Raw genomic sequence first — 26667 nt, forward strand, 5'->3', positions numbered from 1 at the left:
GCCTTCGCGAACATCCTGGCGATGTCATACTTAACTTTAAACACGTCTCCGTGCAGAGGAAGAGATTAGCACCGAGCCTCTTCAATCAGCCCACGAACTCTCAGATTCACACTCATTACTGCTCACCAGCACCCCTTCTTCTGTCTCTCCTCGTCCTCCAGCACGACTTTAAAAAGTTCTCTGTGTACTCAATGTCCTCTGCTAAATGTTCTGTTTTAGTTACGTTAAGCACTTCTTGGGGGCAGAATGTACTTTATGCTTCATGTTCAGGAAACATCAACTCAGCAAAACGAGGTGAGCAAACTTGTTGGTTGGTTAAGTTTCCTTTTATTGCGCCGCTACCTCAGCTTTCAGCTGCCCCTCTTTGGCGCTGGTGTCAGGCCGCCACCTGCTCCTCTGAGAGCCTATTAGAGCTTTATCTTTTGCTACAAATTTGCATACAGGTCGGATTTTACGACCGATGGCAGGAAGACAGCCGCGTTAGTAGCGTGGTGGAGTTCTACCTGGCAGGTTTTAAAGAAATACTGGGACACAAGAAGCCAACGGTGGCTGAATCCCCGAAGCTTTCCCCGGAGCTTTGGATGGAACAAGCTTTGTGCTTTAGCTGTGGGGCATTTGGACGTAAAAATCCTTCACTTTTACTCTCAAGCTTGAAAAGAAAAACTTTTAATCATAGACCTGAGATGACTGCAGAACAGAAACAGAGGTGAGCACACACCTTTTGGGAAAGGTTTTGGAGTGAATTTACAAAACATCATTGATCCTTGTGAATTTTATGTGAGCTGAAGAAATATGTGTATTTAACTTTGATGTGAATGTCTGTTTTTTGGACATTTAGTAGGGGTTCAAAAACCAAGAAAAAAGTTGGCATTAATTTGATTTACAATCCCCTTGCATTGGGTAAATCATTCAGTCTGATTGGTTATTCCTGCTGTGAGCATAAACGTCATCAATCACGTGATCACTTGTGAGCTGCTCTGCTGTAAGTAGGTGCAAAGTTTCACTTTCAGCAGATAATTCTTTGGGTGAGGCATTATGTTTTCACGTTGTCAGTCCATCCGTACGTATAGACGTCCCATTTTTGTTAACGAGATATCTTAAGAATGCCTTGAGGGAATTTGTTGAAATTTTGCACAAACGTCCATTTTGACTCAAGGAAGTGGTCAAAGGTCACTGTGACCTCACGCCCGTCCCATCCTCGTGATATCTCAGGTACGCCTTGAGGGATATTCTTTGCACAAATGTCTAATTGGATAAAATAATGAATTGATGACATTTTCGACGGACGGACATGGTTGGTGAAGGCACACAACCACCAGGCTGTAATTCCAGTTTACTTCAAACTCTTAAAAGCACTCTTAAATGTAACTCTGACTTTGATAAATGTTGGATTATTTAAATAATCCCATATTGATGTGGACATGGATGTTGATGGTAGATGAGGGTATTAGTCAGATAATAAAATAAATCTTTCCTTGGTAGGTTTATGACATTTAGGTTCATGGTTGTCATCTTAACCCGTAAGCTTATGGAGGTGTTTGACTTATCCGTATGTAGAACTGATAAAAATAACTTCCCTCATCGTCACTGAATATAAGATGAGCTTTAACATAAAAGCCTCACAGGCCTAACTGATGTGTTATTTTAAGCAAATGATTTGTCCTTTAACAGATGCTTTGTCATCAGAGGCCCCAAGCGTAGAGAGCGTTCTTCTAAAGCCTCAGGCAACGAGCACTTCTCCATTTCTATTCCTGAATGAAAGGAAAGGTATTTCCCTCACGAGCAAGAAGTTGCACCACCTCCTCCGATGCACTTTGTCACAAGTCCCCAGCATCCAGCCCACCTCTGACCTTAATCAGTCAGCTACAATCACCATTTATTTTCATCTTTCCCCCACCGCCTCCACCGTCAGCCTCTTCTTTCACTCTCAGTAACCCCATGTAATGTCTCGTCTTATCAGAGGAGTCTGTCAGATCCATGCTGAGTATTCTCCGCCTTGTTTTTCCTAATGCCCACAGCTCATGTGATCTGGTTCGTCTGCTCATCAGCGGTCCCTGGGTTCTGATTAGGTGATAACCACCATGTAAGCCTATCGGACACCTCGATCAGTCGCCCCTGGGGCTGGTCAGGATGATGTGTCATACAGATGGAGATGATTTTTTTTGTCATATAACTGAAGAGCGGTGACACTGTCATCTGATGAGATGGCTGTCCGATATAGGGGAAAGAGAGCCAGACTCATCACACATATTATTTGTACAACCCACTCACACAAGCCTCTAATCATTCATCACACATGTATTGAACACTTTTAAACTCATTGGTTTGTGCACTGCGGTTTTGAATCCTGAAGATCAGCATTTTAGCCATCGCCATCTTGGTTTCAGCTGTTGCCATTTAGTTTTTTTGGCAACCAGTGAACGGAAATTACCATATTTGGACTTGGGAGGAAGGCTTTATGGACGTCTTATATGGCTTTGGTAGGAACCTGTCAATCACAAGTTAGCCCCGCCCTAAAGTATACCCTGCTGTATCATGTACTTGACTCTAAACAAGACCATAATTTACAAAATGAACATCATGCTGTATTGAAGAAGATTTAAAACAAGTGATTGAGACCATAAAATAATGTTTACAATGTTTACTGAGGTAATAAATCAAGAGAGAAGTAGAGTCATTTTCTCATAGACTTCTATACAATCAGACATATTTTTGCAACTAGAGGAGTCGCCCCCTGCTGGCCATTAACTAGAATGCAAGTTAAAGGCACCTTCATATTGTCTTCCGTTTTCAGAACCTGAGGTTTCCCGCCTGCTTAAACCTGCTGATTTAGCCCCACCTCTGATTTCTGATTTCCTAGCTTTATAGCCAGCTAAATATCTGCTAAATGATGCTGTGTTGCTGTGGTTTCATCTGTTGCTGTGGTTTCATCTGTTTCATCTGTTGCACAAATGTTTTCAGATCATTAACAAGAGGTCTATAGGCCATTCAGAACTCCGATATTTCCCATATCATATAAACATGTAGAGTTTTGTGATCTTGAGTTACTTTTAACCTTTTTGTATTGATGATTTGGTAAGTTCAAACAAAGCATTTAATACATTCAGAAAGCAGTATTTTATTTCTGGAACATTTTTGTGTGGGGAAAAAGAGAAAAAATGTACTTAATTGAAAACAGTAGCACACAGCCAGTTTTACACTTCCACATTTGATCCAAGTAACAAGAGAGTCACGTACTCTTCTGCCTCTGAGCTCTTCCAGCGAGGACGAGCTGGAATTTACCCACAACAGGGCATGCAAGTAATGTGAAATTGTTCCATTTATTTTGATGGGTTGTTATGTACAGAGACGGGAAATCTAATTTTGCATGACACACTCAGCGCGCTCTCCAAGTGCTCTGGGAGATGATGGGCTGTCGTCAGTGCCTTTAGCAGTTGATTTGTCCATTGGTGTGTAATGTAACCATTGTAGGATACACATTGTGAGGAGTTAAACTGTCAATTGTATTTTGAAAGTGAGGGGAAAAGTTTTTTTTTAACAGCTATGTGTGTGCACATGGAGTTGTTGAGTTAGTGTTTTGCACAATCCCCTCAAGGAGTTGATATTTTAGTTCAGAAGGGCCTGGGGGGGAAGAGAAGTTCCCTTGTGTTTGAGGATCCACAACTGGAGGAGGGTGTATGTGTGTGTTTGTGCTGGGAAATGACACACACTCCCACTGTGTTTAATTAAGGGAGGAACTCTTTATTTATATTTTCAAAGTAATAATTGATCCAGATGTTGATTTATATTTAATATTTAGTGATGAAGATGAATCTGTGCAGTGACAAAGAGGAGATAAAGGTCGTCTTTACAAAGTCCACCTGAGGAGCCACAGGGAGAAGGTCTCGTCCTTTTGTAGACATCGCTGCTGCAGATAGTTACATCCTCCACAGGGAGATGTGTGCAGGGACACAGCGGTCCACGACCCACCAGACCTCCAAGGTCTGCAATGCTCACTGGCTCACATTAATCTGCAACCCTGAAGTGAACAATGTATTAAGAGTTTTGGGGGATTTTTGCAGAAACTAAGCTCTATGGCCAAAATTTTTTATAATAATTACATGTTTTGTTCAGCAAGATTATCTTTACAAATGAACACAAATGTTATGGTTTTAGAAGCATGAATACAATTGCCAGAAGTAAAAAGCTAACGTTAAGCTATGAGCCAAGAAGTTCCGTTAACCACGTGTTTAAAACTGCAACTGTTTCAAAACGTAAAAATGAAACGGGCATGAATGTCCTTTTGAGAGTCATTGGCAAATTCCCTATGCCGTCCTTTACGTATGACAATTGTGACAAGTAAGTTATGTGCTGTAACAACAAACAGGAGTAGTTTACTTCTGGGAGCATTTGGTTGCTTTTCAGAGGTGCTGGACAAGCAGATTACCTTTGTGTGATTTATTCCGAAGCCTCAAATTGTTGTTTTTCCTTATTGGGATTTTCCCCCTGTTTCCAGTCTTTATCCTTAGCTAAGCTAACGTGTCCTAGCAACAGCTCCGTAGTTGACGCATGCATGGATTACAATTTTCTCATCCAAGAAGCAAGAAGGGCTTTTTCACAAAACTATTATTTTAATTATGGCAACAATCTTGACAGGACTTCGTGCTGCCTCAATGAAATAGTTTATTGACATATATAATTGGTACTGAGCCATTGTAAACGTTAATGGTGACACTTGTGCTTTTGTTGTTGTGACAAATTGCTGCGTGATATCCCATGTTTGCTGATGTACCTCAGAAGTTAAGGACACACTGTGGTCTATGTAGTACTTTTGTACTACGTGGTATATAGTAATCTAAAACATCACTATTTTCCACCTTTTGTATCTGCGAGGTGATCTGGGCAGAAAACATCCACACAAAGATCTCCTGAGGTTTGTTATTTAATAAACAAGACTGAATACGTCCACGGATAGCATTTCCATGCGAGACACCCAAAGCACACACACACACACACACACACACACACACACACACACACACTTTGATGCTCCCACAGCATTGCCAGTAGGTGTGCGGATGCTTTGAAGCCATGGAGGAGTGCTGAGAGGATCCAGCATCTAACTGTCTGCAGCTCTCCCCGTGCTGCTTACTCACACGGACAACCTCCTGCTTCACGGCGACAGACCCTACCTCTAGATACATGTTGCTTTCAAGTACACACCTAAAGAACATACACACATGCAAGCAGGTGAAACTTCCACTAAATGTCGGCTTAACTTAAATACCTTAAATCTGTGAGCCTGACATACGGTAATGTACAGTCTTTTTTTTTTTTTTTTTTTTTGAATAAGGATACATATTATGCTAAGAACACTCTTTAAAATCAACTCTCCTCTTTTCTTTTCTCTTTATTTTCAGTCTCCATCGTCTTCACCCAAACATCTCTATTTCTTCCGGGGTTTTTTATCCACCTTTGTTCCTCCAAGTTACAATCCAGACACTTTAAATAAGCGTCATCTTTTTGCTACTTGCTTTTCTAATGCCTACTTCACACTTCATGACTTTAGCCCTGATTTTTTAATCGCCAGCTCGCCAACAAAAGCATTACATTTACATTACATTACAGTCATTTAGCAGACGCTTTTATCCAAAGCGACTTACAATAAGTGTATTCAACATAGGTATTCAAGAGAACTACTAGTCACCTGAAGTCATAAGTGCATCTCCTTTCTTAAACAAGCATCTAAAAGCATAAACCAGAGCAAAAGTATAGTGCAGAAGCAAATTACTACGAATAGGATAAGTGCAAATAAACGAATACATAAGTGCAACAACTAATACTAACAATAAGTGCTACGAGGAAGGCTCAGGGTAGTACTTCATGAAGAGGTGAGTTTAAAGATGGGCAGCGACTCTGCTGTCCTGACGTCAGTGGGGAGTTCATTCCACCACTGAGACCAATCGCCCCGAGGCAGCAGATCAGAGGCAGATCTGCATTAGCTCCAGTGCTCAAGAAGCAGATGTATCCAAGATATCTAGCAGGCTAAATACCTGGACCTGTCGGGGAGTCTGTTGGGGAGCTACAGCCAATGAGACAGGAGTTGAGGGGGAAACCTGGGGGACCTATTGTCGCCTCTGACGATAGGAACTTTTCTGTATGTGTGGCATTTTGCAACAGGGACCAAAGTTGTTGTTGCACCTGGAGGAAACAGGTTATAAATAGTAAAAACGTGTGGAACGATCAACAAGCATGACTCCGCTCATGTTAGTACGTTATTTACCGTGCCACCTCTCATGGGATTCCTCCCCCGGGGACAGATCTTGTAGTGTGTGACACCTTCACACCTTCAGTTATGTAGCGTGAAAACCACAACGACTCCAAGACTCCTGATTAGAAGAAAGCAAACGTGTTAACAGTTCAGCGATCTGACAGCTGTGAAAGTCAAGCAGTGTGTGTGTGTTACACAGAGTTAGCAACCTTTCTCCACTCTCTCCAGCTATGTGATTCAACAGATTCTATCATTCCACATAGTCATGTCATCAATTATTGATGTAAAAAATATTGATTATTACAGCTTTGACTGTAGCCGCCATCTTGAGATTTTTTTCTAAATCTGTACGTACACTTAAAGCAGTTTATAAAGGATGAGAGTGTAGATATTCTATTTAATTTAATTTAATTGTATTCTATTTAATTTTTATATTTAATTATATTTAATTATATTTAATTATATTATATTTAATTTATTATTATATTATATTATATTATATTATATTATATTATATTATATTATATTATATTATATTATATTATATTATATTATATATTATAGTGACTTGTCTGCCCTCAGACACACAGGGATGTCAGGAGGGGCTAAATGTTTAGTCTTAAACAGTCAGGTTTACCAACCTCACTTTTATTTCAAAGGTTAAGTTGCTGCTTAAAGGATTGAGCGTTTAAGTACATTTTTTATGGCCTTTTTAAAAGAAACCTCTCTGTTGGCAGCAGCCCTGTACCTCCTTCAGGCTTTATTCTACAAAAGACCTTTTTCTGACTTAAAGCTTCTCCCATAAAAATCCCGGCTCCATTTGCTTTTTCTGGGTTTAGTGACATTTTCTTTTATCCCCACTTCAATACGTTTTGACCTTGCCCGGCGAAAAAAATCATTCAACAGTGTACGTAGGTGAGGTGCTTAATGGAAAACTACCTCTTAGCCCTCCATTTGTGTCCAGCGTGTGATCGTCTCAAGTGGGGAGGAAAGTGCTTTTTGCCCCCTTTCCTTCCACAACACATTAAACTGTAAATGTGGCATTAAACCTTTCATCAGAGTTAATGACATTGCTTTTTCCCTTATTAAGAATTTAAGAGGTATTCGGACAATGACAAGGGAATTAACAGGGTTTGTAAACATTTTCTGATTGCTGATTGAGTTCTCTTATGACTGCTTTGAGCGCTGAAGTGTGTAAATCATGTTCAAGGTTGGAATCTGTGGTGAAAAAGGAACCTTTGATCGGGGGCAGCTTGACCTTGTTATTTGTGGCCAAAATTGTGACTTTTTTAAGATACACTGCCTAAATATCTCGATAACAATACTGGAACGATGCCAAAGCAAAAATCTAAATTGCAGGGAAAAATAATGGATAGTAGATGACAGAACTTGGAAAACGCTAAAATGTTAAATTTATTCAATTCCATCCATATGCAGAAAACGCTAAAATGTTAAATTTATTCAATTCCATCCATATGCAGTAATCTCAGAGCGGGTTTGTGCATCCGGCGAGCGGTTCATGCTCTACTTTAATCTTCTTTTCCACTTAATTTGTTGACTCCATCCTTCTGGTTGGAGCTAACTAAATCCAGAAACCTGCAGTTTATTTTGTGGTTGCTGCAAAGTTTAAACCACCCGTTGGATCCAGGTCCTCTAGCACACACTGCCATGCTTCTGCACATCGACTCAACTCATAGGAACAGCTTTTATTAAAACGCTGTCATACTTACCTTACATACCGATATTAATAAAATGTGGTATCATACTGTTTTTAATGGCAGGGATATTGCCATACATGTCTAGTGTCGGTGTACCATGCAACTCCAATTGAAGTTTTTTCCACCTCAAGTCTTCAGACTATCACCCAGCTCTTAAGCTTTGTTTATACTCTCGCATGGCACCGTGGTTTGAGCCTCCGCTGATGGCATTTATGCTCAACGTGCTGTTTGTTGCATCATTCTCTGAAACGCCAGAGGGCATACATCAAAATGAACTGTGAAGAATCAAAAAGACAACGAGTGTTACTGGCAAGGAGCCATAAACCAACCTCCACAATGCTGAGGAGGGATTGTAATTATCTGTAACCTCATATCTCATATTCATGGACTACTTTATTGCCTTACTACAAGCCCTTTAAAGGAAGGAGTCAAGTATTCCATGCATTATAAGGACACAAAGGTTGAATATACTGTTAACGATTTGATTTGGCTTCAAATGATTTATTCAGATGAAGATTTTTAAGACCTCCTGACATGTAATGTAAAAAATTCCCTGTCTTCACTAAAGCAAGTATAAACTTAGCTTAAATCCAGATGATGCACATTAAGTGGATATTTGAGTGCGATAATCAATACTCATCAAACAAACACATCAGTGAAATCTCAAATATAAAAAAGCTTATAGTCCTCTCAAGCGCCATGTAAAGAAGGCAGCAGAGTCCAGAGTCTTTTGTAGAGTTTCAGCAGTAACTATTGGGGGGGAAATGCATGGAAAGAATAGAAACATGCAGTTCACTTTCTTTAAAATGTAATATGAAATGAATGAATGAAAATATTCCTTTTTAGTTTTCTTAATGAAGAAGTTTTAGTGAAAACGATGACAGAAAAAAGTTTGGAAGTAGAGATTTTAAGCCTCACTGTTACAAGCCAGCCTACTTTTCAGAGGAAGTCTCTGCAGTGCATTAAACTATATAGCTTCTAACATCTCTGACTATTTGATAAATAGTGTAGCAGCCATGCACTGTGATGACCAATAACAGCTATATAGTCCACCCCACTCTCTTTATATCAAATATTTTCATGGATGAAATGGAAATTCAAAGTGGTGGCTAAAAACACAAAACTTCCCCATGATTTTTGGTGCACATAAAGCTAAAGGAGGGTCTTCCAAAGTCCCAGCACATTCACTGGAGGGACTGGCAACGTCTGACAGGAGAGTTAAAATATCTGTGGAGTTGTTTGAGGCCTGTCCATCCTGTCAGTCTCTGACCGCAGTGTCAATCCTCGCTCCATGTCGGCTTGTGAAATCATCTTTTTTCTGATTCTACTCTTTCTGAGACGCTGTGTTACTTTGACAGCCGCCCACTCACTCACAGAGCTGGACGGACACACTCGCTGTCCTGCAGAAATTCAATCCACATTTTGATGTTTGTGCAGTGAAAGACATGTAAGCCTTACAAATCAGAAGTCAGAATACACGCTGAAAGCAGAAACCATAAGGGACATTTAAATGTTTGAATCACCCATCCTCATGGTTAGCTAACAGATATTCCGTGTTGTTTTGTCTCTTTCTTCTCTCCTCAGTGCTTTGCGGAGCCCCACCCACTGTGGATAACGCCTTCCTGATTGGTCGGAAGCGCTCCCACTACGACATCCACTCCGTAGCGCGTTACCAGTGCGCCGATGGCTTCCTGCAGCGCCACGTGCCCACTGCTAAGTGTCGTGCCAACGGCAAGTGGGACCGGCCTAAAATCATCTGCATAAAATGTAAGTTTCACGCGACAGGATTTTCACACAGCGGGGCGCCAGACTACAAGACTCAAAGCAGTATTTCCTTTTGTTAGGTCATTCTTCACATTTACATTTTTCTTATTTTTAGCATGCACACCACCGTAGGTCTCTAACACCAACCTCCTGCATTATCTGCCCTCGGGGAGCCGCTGTCACCGTGTGCGTTCAGCCTCGCCATTCCCCGCTCTCATTATTAATAATTGCAAGCAGAAAGATTACTGTGAATGAAAATCTCCTGGGCTTACTTAGAAGTGGTAGGGTCTCCTTTGAAGTGTTCATGCTGGAGGTTGAGGTCTCCTTTTCAGACTTTTCAAAACAATTTTTTGTTGACCATTTATTAGATACAAAGGATTTGTGCTAAAAAACAAATTAAAATATGACTTTTAGACTCTGTATCATGCGTTAGTGTATAATGAATAAACACTTGCAAGTGCAGAAAATATTATAATATTCATTCCTGTAGAGGTTTTTAAATTGGGGAAATAAGTAACGGCTGAACGTTTTGAACAACATAGACGGGATCATCAGGATACGATAGCATGTGTTCATTAGTTTGAATAAGTCACACAACATCCAACAATAACACAAAAGTATAACCTGAATGTTTTGATTAAGTGAGGTATAAATTTACTAAACAAATTATTTTTTTAACGTTAGCCAGCTATGTTAATGTTGGTAGCAAACTAATGTTAACTTTAACTGAAATGATAAATTCCTGTTGATAACATTGGCTTGCTAACGTAAAAAGTAAAGTCCTTTACTGCTCAACTTTATGTTACCTAACTTTATAACAGGGGTGAAGTTACCTCGTACTACTAAAAGATTCAGTGCTTGTTAAACTCATAGATACAACCTCCTGTCTCGATCGCATTTCCAAAAAGAAAACACATCTTTTATCTTATGTCAACATACTACTACTAGAACTACTGCTACTACTACTATTACGTTAGTTACTTCCGCAGAGGCGGTTGTGGTTTCGGCTTGGTTTGCTTGTCCGTTGTTTGTACAAGCATTACAGTGTGTTTCACTTTCATTAACATTGCAAGATTCCAAAGCAGCTAATGTGTTGATTAAGCAATGAAATAAAACAAAATCTTCTTTGTAGCGTCCATGTTGTTCTCACATTAAATGAACGCACTAAAGGCGGAAAAACGACTTCCCAACGTGGGAAATGTGACCATCCAAGTAGCACATGAATGCACCATTGTTTGTGCTCTCCAAGTCCCATTCTGGGTGTCTGATATAGACAATACACTGTACTATATAATACAATGGCATGTAAATGTCAGTTATTGAAAAGGAAGCATGATAAACACACATGATTTTCCATCTGATTCGTTAACACGTGATGTTCCACCTTAACACATGTAATATTCCACCATAACACATGACATTGAAGTATTTTTATTCATTTTTAAAGCCACCTTAACACATTTAAGCATCTAAAATTATGATTACAGTCTTTTATTATGCAACTTTCACACGCCTTATCTCCTTTGAGCCTTAAAATAAACTCTAGGATTTTAAAGGACTGAATGAATGTCTTAACGTTTCAGCATAATTTCTTGCTTCTTCAAAGGAGATATAAAAGGGTTGATATATATATACATATTCAACAAACTGTGCCTTGTACTTCATTTCACTCTGCTCACAATGTGACAGTAATGATGAAATACTGAAATAATGAAAGTGATAAAAAATGATTTTCCTTTCCGACTTTGGACAGAGTTTTTTTTTACATCCCAGAGTTAGTGTCCTTATCATTTACTGCAGATGACTTGTCTTTGTTGAAAAAAAACCACAGAGAGGGACAGAGCAGCCTAATTTGGCATTTCAACCCAAGAACGAGCTTAAACTGAGGCTGTGAGTGGGAGGTGAGATAAAACAGTTTCCCCTCAGTGTGGTGAAAACAGCTAAACCTTCTACAGAGAACACACGTTTTTTTGACCTTCTCCCTGCTTTCTGATCTCCTCTCCCTCGCCTCATACCTGGTTTTAACCTCTCTCCGACTCTCTGTCTGAATGTTTTTGATGCTTTGTCAGTGATTCATCTCCCCTCTTACATCAGTTTCCCACTCTTGCTTTCTGACTCATTTAAAGTGGCCCTATTATGCTTTTATATATATATTTTTGTACATGTGAAAAGGTCTGTAGAGTGTAAAACCTGAAGTCCACGCCTAAAAGGAGTTACCCTCCCCCTCAGAAGCTCCTGAGCTCCTGAAACGGCTCCATTGAATTCTCTCCTTCACTTCTGTAACTTTATGAGGTCACAATGTTACGGAAGTGACGTAAAACTCCTTCCTGCTAGTTTGGCCCTCAAACAACAAAAAGAGAGACGGAGATGAAGCTCCAGAGGAAGAGTTTTTTTAAATGTGAAACGTTGACCAATCACAACAGAGTGGGCTAGCTGACCAATCAGGGCAGACTTTGCTTTCTGGAAGGAGGAGCAAGTGCAACAACGGAGCGTTTCAGAGAGAGGGTGAGAGGAGGTGCTGCAGGACAGCCAGGATGAGAAAAACAAGGAGGATTATGAGCATTAACGCATGTAAACATGTTGTAACTGTAACTTGAGATAAAAATATGCACCCGGAAAATAACATAATAGGGCCTGGTTAATAAATTGCATTCCCCTCTTTTCCTTTTTTTATCTCACTGTCTCTCTTCCTCCGCTCTGTTTGCTCCATCAGCCCGACGAGCCCACCGCTACCGGCGCCACCACCACAAGGGAAGGAGGGAGCGCAGGAAGCACAAGAGGCACGGCCACAGAGAGGGAGGGCACCACGGAGGGGAGCTGGGCCACAACCACGGCCACATCTGAACCAAATGAGAAAAAAATAACCACCAACCCCCTTTTTCTTCCTTCCTTTCCTCTGCTGCCAACTGCGGTTTGCCTGTCTCCCTGTCGTCCCTTCCTCTCACACCACTTCACACAGCTCAAAACTCTCTGCCCCCTCAAGCCCCTCCCCCTGCACTGACCCCACCCTTAGCTGCGCCCCTGGCTCTCGGAGTCAGCCTGTATCATAGTATCAACGCTGAGGCCTGCAAAAGTGCTGCCAGGCGTCACCGGGACGACGACGACGAATCCCTTTGTACTCTTTTTACTTTCCTCTCTCTGTTTACCTTTGTCGTCCTAACTTCTGTCTGTCTCCCACCCGTCCTCTTTACTCGACCCAGTTACTCTCCCTCCGAGCTCAACGACGACCTGAAACATGGGCTACGCTGACCTGTTTTTAAAAAAAAAAGACAAAAAAAAACTTTGAGATCCACGCTGAACATTCTTCGGAGAGAAACTACAAATAGGGACGACGTCACTGAAAATGTTCAAGGAAAACATCTGTGTTGTTGACTTGATCCTTCTGTCTGTTGAACACACATTATTTCTTACAAACACTTTTTTTTTATAAAACATTGTACTTGACTTTTAAGCGACTCATTCTGAAACAGATTTGATTTTCTTTGAACCAGAGGTGGTTGTAATTGAATTATTTGATTGTTAGCGTTGTATCTTCTTGTCAGTGTGAGACAGTTTCTTTAGATCAGATGCAAAAAAACCCAGAGGAAAATGGAAAACACACAACACACACAGTTTCATCACATCTCATTACACATCAGTCACTTTTCAGAAGTGACAAACTGTCTCAAACAGACATCTGTCCCTGTCGTGTTTGAGGGTTAATCGGAACCTCGGTTTGTGTCACTTCAGCTCAGCATTCACACGTCTGCTTTGCCTTTTCTTTTAGTTTGTGTCTTTGATGTTTTGTGCAATCACTAAACATGACCTTTCTAATAAATGAAGACACAAAATAATGACGAACCTCTCTCATTAGCAAAGATGAAAGTAATGAATTTGCCATGGCCATATTGCCAAATTGGTTGTTTTGGATTGAACTGACGAATAACCAACTTTGTTGCTCATGTTTGAGGAAATTGTTCATTTTAAAAATATGCTTAATCACACACAAATGTTAGATTATTTTTCACTTGTTTAAAAAAAAAAAGGATTTTGAGACCATCCGCCTTTTTGGCTGCGCTATTGTTGTGCCAAGAGGTAAATGATAAAGTTGCAGTAGGTCAGCTGTAAGTCTCACCAAACTAAACTAAGCAAAGTCGAAAAGATAAAAATGGTAATTCTTTCACCCTAGCTTTACTTCTGGATTTGTCTGTGTCAGTTAACTCTTTGGGCTCAGCTGTTACACACTTAAAAAATGAAAGGAGCTTTGGGGCTCTCGCTTTTTAGCTCGCCTTCCATGTGTCTCTGTTGACAACAATGGATTTAAGGGGCACGAACAGCCCCTGAATCCGGATAAATTGTCAACTAGCAGAGACTATTGTTGGTGACTTTTGGATCATGAGTCAAAGCTGTACAACAAATATAAGGCAGAAGATACAGAGATGTTTTGCTCTCTTATCTCAGTGTGTTTGTGTGTTTATGATTGAGGATGTTGACAATGGCTGAGGTCCCAGAGGATGATGATGGATGATGGAGAGGGTCAGCAGAGATTAAGGTTTCCCATTTCTGGGGCAGACTGAGTCTCACACCTGTGCTCGCTCCTGCTGCGTGTCCTGCTTTAAAGACGGGGGATTGAGACGGATAGAACGAGCGATTTTCTCTCTCTTCATTCCCTTTTTACTGCCGGGTTAAAGTGGTGTTTTTTATAGAGCCAGTACTTGAGTTTTGAGCTTCTAGGATTATGTCCCAAATACTGACTCCAGCACTTTTATCCTTTATGTTCCCCCCTCTAGTCCTCGCTTTATTTTCCATCACCACCTCTCACTTTACTGCTTCTGGTTTATCTTCCTCACTGGACATTCTTTTTTTACTGTCACTTTATTTTTACAATAGAAAAGGATTGAAGGACCTGAACTCAATATAGCCGACTTTTAGCAAACGTTTTTCTGCAGTCTTTCACGTATTTTATAAAAAAAAATAAGACTAAAGTAGAATCAGGTTGTATAAAGAAGAGGAAAATCCATCCTTTGCACATTAATTCTCTGCCATTGTTTGTCTCTTCTCACCTTGACAATGACAACACCCAACAGTGAACCTACACCTCTGTATCAGTTTAATTAATCTACTGCATGCTTAATTAACAAGGTGCATTATCTTGCAGAACGGCTGAGCTGGGATGACAAGGGAAGGGTTATGTTGACGGACAGCCAGAGTGAGGTTTAAGGGTGACGGACAGGAGACCCAGAGAACTGTCACAGCCGTCAAACCCCTGTCCTATCTTAGATGTCAGGCTGCAACGGGGCTCCTTCTTTTTTTCTTTATCTGTCGGGGGGAAAATGGATTGAGTACGGGCGGTTGTATGAAAGGGCAGACAGAACAGAAGCCCCTCTCATGGTAATTCAGAGTTGATGTCCAGAGACAGTGTAATTACAGCTGTGACAGGAGTTAGAAAATGTTCCAGAAAATGATGAAGTGATGAACTGAATTTGGGCCAGAAAACCGAGAGCATGAGGAGAACAGATTGGACAAAAACTTTATTAATTGAAGACACGTTCTCAACAGCCTTGTTGAGTTTTATTAAACCAAACCCGAGAGCGTATAACTCTTTGGTGCAGTTTGTCTGGGTTGATGTGAAGGCCAGACTTTTACACAATCAAACACTCTCTAGTCCGCCTCGAATGGGTTGCCTTAGACTTAGTGAACTACTCGTCTATTTGAGCGTTTGCAGCCACAGAATTTTATACAATAACTGTTTATCAGACCAGAAATTCCTAGAGACTAGTTCGCCAGTAGGTGAGTGGTTGGCAGCTCCGTAGTCTCCTGACGAACCATTTACATCCAGCCCTAAAGGTGCCCACCAGCCCACTGCTCAACTAATTGACTGTAACCAGTGTAGCACGAAGGCATGGTGGAATTAGCAAGCTAGCTAGCTAACAAGCTAGCCGTTTAATGAGTAAAACAACTTAATGCTTCATTCACAAACTCTTGTCCGAGCGAAAGAAAAGCACATGGCTATTGCAAGATGAATGACAACTTCTTTCGGCTCATCTTCTGTAACATGTGTAGCATGAAAGCATGGCGGAATTAGTGAGGTCGCTAGCTAACTAGCCAGCAACAAGCAAAGTCAAATGTAACAACTTTGCTTCCACACACACTCTTGTCAGATCGTAGGAGTAATTCAAATTACAAACTAACAGATCATCTATGTTGAGGTTAAGAAAGAATTATCCGTTGAACTGATCTGCTGTTCTTTCTCGTCTTCTTTGACCCTGCAGAGATATTTGTTATTTGTCTATCCTTAATGAGTTGGATTTCCTACTGAGGATGTTCTGCTTTGTTTTTTGTTGAAGTTTGACAAGTTTCACAGGTCAGTCCTTGGTGTGTATGTGTGTGTATGTCGCCTCTTTAAGGGGACGGCTTGCTTTTGGCTCATCCTTTGGGACTGGTTAGGTTTTGGCTCGCTCTTTGAAGGTGCCAAACTTTCTCAAAGCTTCTGAGACACTCTCACATACGGCTTTTTAGTATTGAATTTATGCAAAAACACATATTTCCACACATTCTTCCTCTTCAAACTTCAAAGGCATTGACCCTCGCACTCAGAAGTGTCAGCCTCTCTTTGCTTTTGACTCCTCCTTTTCATCTCCATGGCTCCCGCAGCTCTCTCTTCGCCTCATTGGTGTTTCTAGTGGAAGCCCTGAGGGTAGGCGGATGGACAAAGATGAAGCCTTATGATTGTGAGCCTTAATTGTGAGGATGAGTGACTTAACAGAGGTTGCTGCCAGCTGTATTCTTGGCTCAGCTGCCTGAGGGGAGAGCAGCAGGAAAACCATTGAACTACTTCAGAGCCGGCAGGTCTTTTCTCAGGCTCAGACACCTATGCTAGACCTAAGAGCAACTTAGGTTTACTTAGTTTTTAGGGGTATTTTAGCAACAAAATTACTTAGTTAGGTTTTGAAAAAGATTGTGGTTTGGATAAAAAAAAATGTTTAAAATGTTTGTTATGTAAAATAACTACGTCTGTTACGTAACTGCCGTAAGTAAAGCACGGAAGTTACGTAACAAAAGTACGCTAAAATGAGGCAATGTTTCACACAGGACACTAACAGTGGTCTACTGGGTGAAAGTCTGTGTTTGTTTAATTCATCCAGCTCCCCTCTCACCAGGCCCTAATCAATAGCAGTTTCTCTGACCCTCTAATAACGATGTGGATGGGTTTGCAGTGGTATTTGACGAGTTGGGAGTGAGAACGTTTTGCTAAATACATGACATCAAGCTATAACACTGACGTGACCCTGTTCTGTTGCTTGGCTTACAGACAAACAAGTAAAACAGAAGTTAAGAGTTTGGCTTTAACGTTTGCATTTTAAAACACAATATAAATACGTTTTAGGACGTTTGATGGACATAAACTGATAAACTTTCTGCTCTAACAAGTTCTGTGCATGTCTATGTGTGGGCCTTTTTGCAAACAGCAAACAAAGAATCTCCTTCTCCCTTAAACGCAGTGCTCGTCAGCAATGACAACCTGATAAGAGCGGTTGAGGCTGTTGTCCTCAGTTGCACACAGACAGACTATTGATTTCACGATTAGGCCGTCTGTCTTAGGTTCCCATTAAGTCCGTCGATGGCATCGACAGCACAATGACCGCTGGATGTTTTCTAAACGACATGGAAAACGGACTGTCATAGCTCACTGCTGCTTCTGCATAATTTGCATCGTTATCTTCTTCTTCATCAGACTTTTCAAAAAGCCCTTCTTTTTTTCCAGCTGTGGACTTTTTGCACCGCTTCTTCACGGTTCAGCATCTAACGCACAGGTGCACCCACTGATGTTGACTTGAGACAATTTATCGGTTCTATTGGGATGGTTGAATGGAAAGATGTTACAGTGAGAGGATGAGAGATGAAAGAGACAAACGCAGAGCAGAAATCAATGATAAAACATTTCTTCTCCTTTGTGATGTAAATACTCTGTTTGTTTTTTCTCTTTTCCTTTTTTTGAAAAATCCATTTAGACTCTGGGTGTGTTTGTTGCTTAGCCTCTCTGGACCATGTTCATACAGCCTCAGCGGATCCAAAACCCATCTCCCTCCTTTTAGATTCTCCTTTCTGCTCACACACTAAAACTACTGCATCAGAGAAACAGAGACGCCTCTGGTCCACACACACACTCTGTGGCAGAGCCAGAAGGTGATACCTAACCCTGCAGAGAAATATCACTCCTCCAGCTCTCCTCCTCGCACAACTCTTCAGCTTGGAGCTACCTGTGTGTTCATGTCGACGGTGAACGCAGATACAATACAACTACATCTGAGCCCGTCTCCGGCTGTGTGAATGTGGTCCACTGGTGTTTATCCATATTTATTGATGTGTGTTCTTATGAATTACATTCCTGTCATTGTATTATATTCTTTACATGACAAATGATCATTAAAGGAAATCCTTGTTTGGATCTGTTAACTGTCTATGTGTGTTCATTTTGTGTTTTATATTTTGTATGTGATTAAACCTTCCTTTAAATGACACTGATGGCATACGATTGTTGTTTTTTTGGTAGAAATGTAAGACTATAGTGATGGATTACTGGTTGCCACGATGACAAAATGAGTTGTTAAAGCACCGGAGTGAGTGTGACCGTAACGGGAGAAAAAATGTTTCCCTCAAAGAAGTTTTGTTATTAATATTTATTAATATTAATAGTAATACATTTTATTTGTATATCACTTTTATTAACAATGTTATAAAGTGCTTCACAAAAGAAAAAACTGATAAATTAGTAAAATAAAATAAAACAATAATTAAATACAATTAAATACAATATAGATAGAAGATAAAAGTGTTTTGAGATGCGTGGGACATACGTTTTTGGAGACTAGGTTGCTCCGTTGCACCTGTAACCACGCCCAACAGTGATGTCACAGTGTACTGACATATTCTGGAGTACACTTCTACATCACTGCAGCAAAATTATATGTGAAAGCACTGGATGTCAAGATTTTCAGGAGGTTTCTAAGCCCCTGTAGGCTTTGAATCAAATCGTCAGCGTTTCTCTATGACTTTAAATATTCAAAAAAGCCACAATCAAAGTTAAAAAAACAAACTTAGTTTAGAGGGAACAATTTTGAATAAATATCTACGTGCGATTCATTTTGACTGATATTGCATTGGTGATATCAGAGGGAGAGCACCGTCATTACTTTAATTTGAACTTCCGAGCACTGTGAACCTTTTCTCTTTCTTTTCCCGCATAGATATGAGAGTTTTTCAGTGAATTTACATGTACCCTTGAACAATCACATTCAAAGCTATAGCTATACCTGTACAGAGGCTGAGTCTTGAAAAGTACAACATGTTCTGCTTTCACTCTTAAAGGACAACCCATGAAAATTATAAAACCTTTTCAACACACTGATCCAAGTTTTATAACCTTAAAACCTTTTAAAAACACGATGATCTAGTCAAGGGCAGTATTCCTCAGTTCCACACATCTGTTTGCATATAATGATTGTTTCGACCGGATTGTTAAGAGTTTGTTACTCTTTCCTAAATACATTTTACTCTCTGCCGTTCAAGAGTGTCTTCTCTTGCTATCATGGTGCTCCCTCCGCTCATAAGAGATTCAGTTTTTGCTCTAAGCTGCTGATTCTGTAGCCGGAGAACAATCTGCAGCCTCTCTGACCTTCATGTGCTGAGGAGATGCATTTACAAATCTCTTTGGATTAGGTAAAACATTTCTCCACAGCCGAAAATATCAATAACATGAATAAGATTTTGCTCTAAATCTTCTTTTTAAATATATTTTAAATCTGGAGTTTAAAGCAACAGAGTAGGTCGCCAAGGGCAAATCCCTCAGTGAAAAGAGTGTAGGAGGCAGAGAAGGAGAGGAGGGAGGAGACGGAATAAGTGAGATGGATCAAAGGTAAGTGGAAAGAGGGCGAAATGGGAAGAAGAAAAAAAAGATTGAGATTCTGTTTTGGCAGCAAACTGTTGGTGAATACGCCCACTGTTGTGCTGTTTCACCTCAGAGACCTTCACTTCACCTGAACTTCCTCTGATGAGCTGAATATGAGTCCTCTCTTATCAATGGATGGTTTCATTGCCTCACAGCACTGTCTCCTGTAAAAAACAAAACACAACCTCCTTTCTCTGTCTTCCTCCCTGCTCTCTCTCTCTTTCTTTATCCCTCTCTCTCGTTCCTCTCATCTCCTTTGATATCATTTCATTATTATTCCGAAACACCGGAAGAAGCCACACTGCCAGGTTCTGCTTTCCGTCGACGATCAATCACACTGAATATAGCATCTCTTTTACATCCTCTTTTTCTGGCTGGCTGAGTGATGTTTTTTTCTCGCTCGGCTCGGTGAGTTCCAAGGACAGTTCTCATTAGTTTCTTTTAAAATTCACGGCTGAAAATGACCTTCCGCTCTCCGCCGTTGCTGTGCAGAAGTTACAGATTTTGTTACAGCCACTTGGAGCGACCCTCCTAACAATCCCTGATATTAGGAGTTTTAGGCCCAAACAGTTCTGGGGAATCCCTGAGAGGAACGGCCCTCTACATACACAAGTGCTTTTTGTCTGTTTGCATTCACACCACCAACAGGAAGCCATTCAGGGGGTTTGCATTGTTCGCTACAAGCTTTCTAAGCTTTTTTTAGCATTATAATAATAAATAAACAACTCTGTTATAGTCCACATATTAACTCAAGCTAAAAAGCCGTCACAAAAGCACCTTTTGCAAATTCAGTTTTAATTTGCTCTCATTCCTTGGCTTACTGGGTGTGCTTTATGTTTGAGTTTTTGTGCTACTGAGATAGCCTTTGTGCCATTGGGTTAGCCTTTGTGCCATTGGGTTAGCCTTTGTGCCATTGGGTTAGCCTTTGTGCTACTGATATAGCCTTTGTGCCATTGGGTTAGCATTTGTGCCATTGGGTTAGCCTTTGTGCTACTGAGATAGCTTTGTGCCATTGGGTTAGCCTTTGTGCCATTGGGTTAGCCTTTGTGCTACTGATATAGCCTTTGTGCCATTGGGTTAGCCTTTGTGCTACTGAGATAGACTTTGTGCCACTGGGTTAGCCTTTTGCTACTGGGTTAACCATTGTGCCACTGGGTGTGCTTTGTGCTACTGGATTAGCATTTGTGCTACTGGTATAGCCTTAGTGTTATTGAGTTAGCTTTGTGCTACTGAAATAGCCTTTCTGATACTTGGTTAGGTAACTTTTAAACTTCACTATCGGCCCATTTATTCATGTTTTTTGGTTACAAATTGTTTGTGTTTTGTGGGTTTTTTTAAAGGGCAGTTGTTGTTGCTGCATTGGCTCATGTGACCAATAACCCTACATTTAAGTCACTCAGGGTTCCTCTTGCTCTGTGTGTGCTGCATACCTTCTCCGAAATAGGAACTAAAAAAGGTTATTGAGATGCGGACATAATAAAAACGTTTTTAAAACTAAGCCACAGTTTCTCTAGTCCGAAAGGCATATTATGTCCAGAGCCCTGAGATGTTTGGCATGCACATGAGTGGCGTTTCCATGAAGCTTACATAAGCACACCCATGCATGTCTCTTGCAAAACTTTCTCATGATAACCAATGTAATGGCTTAAAAACTTACTATTTATGCTCCAGATTTGTCCTGATTCTTGTGATTTTGAGATGAGCAGATAAATTAAAGGCATGAAAAGACAGCTCATCATAACCTTGTTCTCGGGTCGATATCAGGCTCATCTGGCAGGCATGGCCAATCAGTGGGGATCTCTGGTATTATCCTGCATTATCTCCTAATGACGCTGCCAAAGTTCAAGAAGATTATGAAAAGCAACAAGGGGTTTAGCATCATCTCACGCCTGACAGTCTCTTACTTAACCCCGAAGCCGCTCTGCCTCTCTTCTCCTTCCAGTCTTTATCTCGCACATAAACATAAGAGGCTGCAGGCCAAAGGCATTTTTTCCTCCGTCTCCACACATGCACACCAAGCCGCTTATGCAAATCAAAAAGAAAAAAAGAGAAAAGATTAATGTGCATCTTAACCCTGTTTATCTTCCTCATCTTTATTGCGGCCAGGTTGTTGAATAGCTTCACCCATGAATCTGCATCCACGTCTGTCCTAATGACGGCCGCAGATGGCGCCGCCTCGGCTCACTAACAGCTTCTTTTACAATCCTCTGTGTGTGTGTGGGGGGGTGTGTGTGTGTGTGTGTGAGTGTGCGTGCGTGTTTGTGCGTCTGTTTGTGTGCATGAGTCAGACCTGAGGAGCAAAGCCAGCACAAACATCAGCGTGAGCCAGGTCCTTTATACACTGTCGCCCTCACATTCTGCTCTGCCAGCTGTGTGTACACTGTGCACTGTTTTGTAAAATGCCCCCGACTGACTATCGGGAAATCTGGCTTTAATAAGCTGCTGTTAGTACAAGTAACTAAGTACATTTACCCTAGTACGGTACACCTGGGAGGTAATTGTAATTGTACTTTACTGAGTATTTCCCAGACCGCAACATCAGGTTCTGAAAAGTGAAGCTAATGATGAAGTGCCTTAAACTTGCATTCTGTCTAATGGCCAGCAGGGGGCGACTGAACAGTCACAGACGTGAACAGTTTTCTTTTTTATTTTGTCATGCACATGCAAGTGCCAAACCCACATGGCCTTATTACACAAAGTCTTAATCCACAAAGTAGACAGGCACTATATTTGTCAGATAAGTACAGTACTTGAGCAAATGTAGTTGTAGTAACTTTCCACCACTGCTTATACTTTAAAATATTCAAAGCAAACAAAGAACTGTGTTATAAACTGTGCCAGTGAAAGGTCAACTACCTTAAAAACAGTGCACATTAAATATTTAATTTAACGTTGGTTTTTAGTCCCGTAACTTATGTACTTAAGTAATGCCACAGCCGTAGTTATTTTAATCCAAACCTAACCGAGTTGTTTCCTGTCTAGACAAAAGTTTATTTGCATTTTACGACCGGAAACAATTGGACATTTGAAAGCCCCAAAAAATTAGGAAAAACAACTGAATTTTTTGGCAAATTTGTACTGTAGTATTGATACCTTACTTTAAGGCTACTTTATTTCGTTCTCTACATTTTCAGTATTCTCTGGCGTATTCTCTCCAGACAAATCCAGACTACCAAGATTATCTATACAGCAAACGGCAATGCATCGTGGTAGTCCTTATAATCTTATAACATATTAAATCAGAAAGATGTGTGATATAGACGTTTCCACACAACAACACAGAAATATAACAACAGTTTCTAAGGTCAGAAGTTTGCCTCTTTACCACTGCTTCCTCTGGGAAGTCACTCGAAGTTCCTTAAAAGATGAAAGTGCACAGAAGCCATTAAGTGAATTGTAGGTGTTGGTATGGGACGGGGGGGGTTGTGACCGAGGTGAGATAAGGTTCAGCTGTTAGTGTACTCCTGGAGCCACTCAATCCTTTCTCTCCCCCTGCTGGACCACAATAGCTCACTGGCCAGTCAATTTCCACATCCTGGTGGAAGGACAGATACCCTTGAGTCTTCCCCCATTCCTCAGCACTCCACATTCCAGATGTTTTTGTGCCTTTCCCCCCAGTTTTCCTCTTATCTTTCCACCTTCATTTTATTCCCTCACATCCCTTTCTCCCACCGCCACCTATCTCTCTTCCACACATCTTATTCTTTGTGTTGCTTTTCCCCGCATGCCTTTCACTCCGTCCTTCCCTGTGACTTTGTGGGGTTTTTGTTTTGCTGAGGCGGTTTCCTTTCCTTCATCTCTTCCACACACACACACACACACACACACACACACACAGAAAGGTTTGAACTCTTTTATTTACCTCCCACTATTCTCTTTCAAACAAATCAGGGTTTTTCGAGAGCCCAGTGGGTCCAGTGTGACGGCTCGCTACCAAAGAGGAGAGCTAATGGAAAGATGGAGGCTAAATGGTAAAAGCTGAAGCACACTTTTTCTTTCGAGGCATCTGTAGATGACCTGGCAGACTCTACCATTCATTAGCCACAGTGCACTCCATTAGATGGTTAACACTTTCAATTAACTCAACACTGCTGCCTGTTTAATACAACCCGCACTCTGGGGGAAACCTCTCACAATTTGGCCAATTACCAGTCTCCGAGAAAAACAACTGCTTTTCAATGCATAATATGTATCAGGAGCAGCAGCATGCTGCGGCTGAATTACACACAGAATGCATGAGGCATTAAGGCAGATCATTTAAAGGAGATGGGGTAATTTAAAAAGCTAATTTCCTATTGTCTAATGCTGTATGGATATGGTCTGTTTGTGTGTTCCATCATAACAATGTCGAGGTCTGAAGCAAAGTAAAACTTAAGTCCTGCAGGGATAATCGCAGAGCGCCGCATTGCCTCCATGTTTTGGCTGCAATGAGCTCAGTCAACTAGTGAATCATGTGCTCAGACATTTGTGGAGAAGAATGGAGGAAGTTTCAGATCTTAATGGTGATTATTTATTCAAAAATGAATGTGCTATGAATCAATAATATTGGCAATATGTTAACAAGTTTCTAGGTTTTTACATATTGCTCTTTGTAGAATATAATATTACTCTTGGCGGTAGTGAGGTTATTCACATACTGAACTGTGCTTGTGGCTAAATGTATGTTGGAATAACAAGATTTAGAATTCAGATTTCAGAATAAGAGCTTTTGGAAGACAGGATTCCTTAAAACATTTGCTGGAACCAACTATTTGCAGTCTATGTTTTCAGTAAACATAAGCGTAATGGCTTTCCAAGCGGGAAGAATTTTAGATAAACAAACAAAGAGCAACATGTCACGTCTTTCTGTATGATTTAAATGTGGTTAATTGTGAATCGTCTATATATTTCATTTTGGCGTAATACACTTTTATTTTCTATCAGCTTGTGTTTTGATTTGCAATAAAATGCACCAGAAGAAAATGTCACCATGTGGCAATGAAGTAGACCACAAGATGGTGCTGCTATGGAGAAAAGAGTAAAGGTGAGGACAGGTGGAGACACAGGTGAAACAGACGATTGTCTGATTACTGAATGATACGATTAACCTATTGGATGCTTTGTAAAAATGCATATAAAGTGGTTTCTAACTCCTCACTCCTGTTTGACACAGACCTGAGCACAAACACTGGGCTATGATTTATGTAAACGTCAGACAGAGTGATTGTTTGTGTGTCTAGGTCACCTTCTCCAGTTACTGATGTTCAGTTCAAAAACCAACCGCAGCAGCACGAATCTGTTTGGGTTGAGGAAATCAATGTTTGCTCTTTATTCCCTCGGTTTGTCATTATTTACTCAAGGCTAATAACGATTTCTGTCAGGACAAGTTTGGGACAACACACTTTGATGTCTACCAGTCAAGTCAGATGGTCATTGCTTACTTTTGCTAACCTAATATGAAATAATCTACACCTTGGGCACGCTGCAGAGTTGGATTTAGGGAAATCTAGGCTAAAAGAAAAATACTTATATTTTATTTATAACCAATTTCACAACACTGGTCCTTCACATTCACACAGGTGTTTTCACCTAATGTCTGATTACCCCTCTTGTAAGGTTAGGGATTATCTGGGAACCACCTTAAAGTGTTTGAATATTTCTGTGATGTATGCTTTTAAATATTTCTCTATTAAGTGTCTTGAGTATTTTTTAAAGTTTTAAAGTTCCTAAATTAATTGTATTTTGAGTATTATTATTATTATTATTAAGAATTCTAACAACACAATGAAAAAAATGTGTTAATGTTGCAACTTTCTACTTTCCATCACACAATGCTGCTGTTAAAAAAAAAGTTTGTATTTCAAAGGGGATATTCCTCTGAAAATAAAAGGTTAAATGTAAATAAAATAAAATGCAATGGGGTGCATTGTAGCAACATGAAAATTAACCTTAACTGAATTAATTTTTTTATCCAATTTTTGTCCTCTTTTTATGTGTGTTTGCTGTAGATTTCCAATGCATATCTTAAAAATCATTAAAAATGTAAACATGTGACACTACAACTGTGAGTGACGTCGCAAAACTAATTAATTGTCCATGATCTCAGTTTACCTCTCATGAACTACTGAATGTTTTAAGTAGGAAGTTGTGAATGTCTAATACACTGAAAGCTGTACACACCCAAACAGGTGTTTTCACTTCTTGTCTGATAGCTCGTGTGGCGCATCACTGCACAGGTGTATCTAACCTCATTAACGATGGCTGCGTTCAGGGTCCTGGTTTTCGCTCACTGGACTGTAACTGACACAGTGAAGAGACAAGTCAAAACATCTGCTGTGAAAGAGCTCTAAGGGTGACAAAGATGTAATTTGACCCACCCAGACGGGAGAAATGAAAAAACACACCAGGAGAAGGGAGATGTCAGTCAGTCAGTCTGTCAGAGAAGAAGTCTAATCAGGCCTGAGTGTAAATACCTGTGAGGTGGACCAGCAGTGTGTGAGAAGCCTTTAAATTCACTTCTATCAATATATCTGACTGCTATAAATCCTGTTTCATTCTATTCTTCTTGTCACTTCTCTGTGACTCCTCTCTGCTTTTTTTTCCTCCTCCCTGTTTCGGAGGCCACGACCTCTGTCACAAGTTGATAAATGAGAAGCGAGCGAAAGCCAGCGCCGTCCCATCTCTTTGTATTTAATGTGTGGCGGCCCTCTGTTGTTATAGGGTCATCTAATTTCATTTCATGCTCACGAGTAAAGAAGGGGACAAGGAGGCCTGTTGAAATAAAAGCAAACCGTCCTGCTACCTGTCTGTCTTTTCTCTCTCTCCGTCTTTACATTGAAGGTTTCTCTTGTCATTAAATAAACAGAGTGTGAAGAAGCTTTAATCAAGGCCAGTGCCTCTCTAATGTTCTGCCTCATGAGGATTTTTCTCCTGCCTGGCCTGTTGAGCTCACCATCTGTGGGATGTGTGGGTTTCTTTGAGCACTCACTCGGTCCAACACGCAGCTTACAGTCCCTCTTGTTAACAAA

General features: G+C 40.6%; 1 protein-coding gene across 1 annotated transcript in view; it reads left to right on the top strand.

Annotated features, from left to right (window-relative positions):
* Positions 1 to 12576, top strand: part of ncanb (neurocan b) — a 183436-nt gene extending 170860 nt beyond the window's left edge. The window contains exons 15-16 of the mRNA XM_054603019.1: positions 9553 to 9735; positions 12446 to 12576. Of these exons, the coding sequence (XP_054458994.1) occupies positions 9553 to 9735; positions 12446 to 12576 (314 nt within the window). The remainder of the gene's footprint in view (positions 1 to 9552; positions 9736 to 12445) is intronic.
* Positions 12577 to 26667: the final 14091 nt, after the last annotated feature.

This window comes from Anoplopoma fimbria, chromosome 8, assembly GCF_027596085.1.
Source record: "Anoplopoma fimbria isolate UVic2021 breed Golden Eagle Sablefish chromosome 8, Afim_UVic_2022, whole genome shotgun sequence".
Classification (NCBI taxonomy): domain Eukaryota; kingdom Metazoa; phylum Chordata; class Actinopteri; order Perciformes; family Anoplopomatidae; genus Anoplopoma; species Anoplopoma fimbria.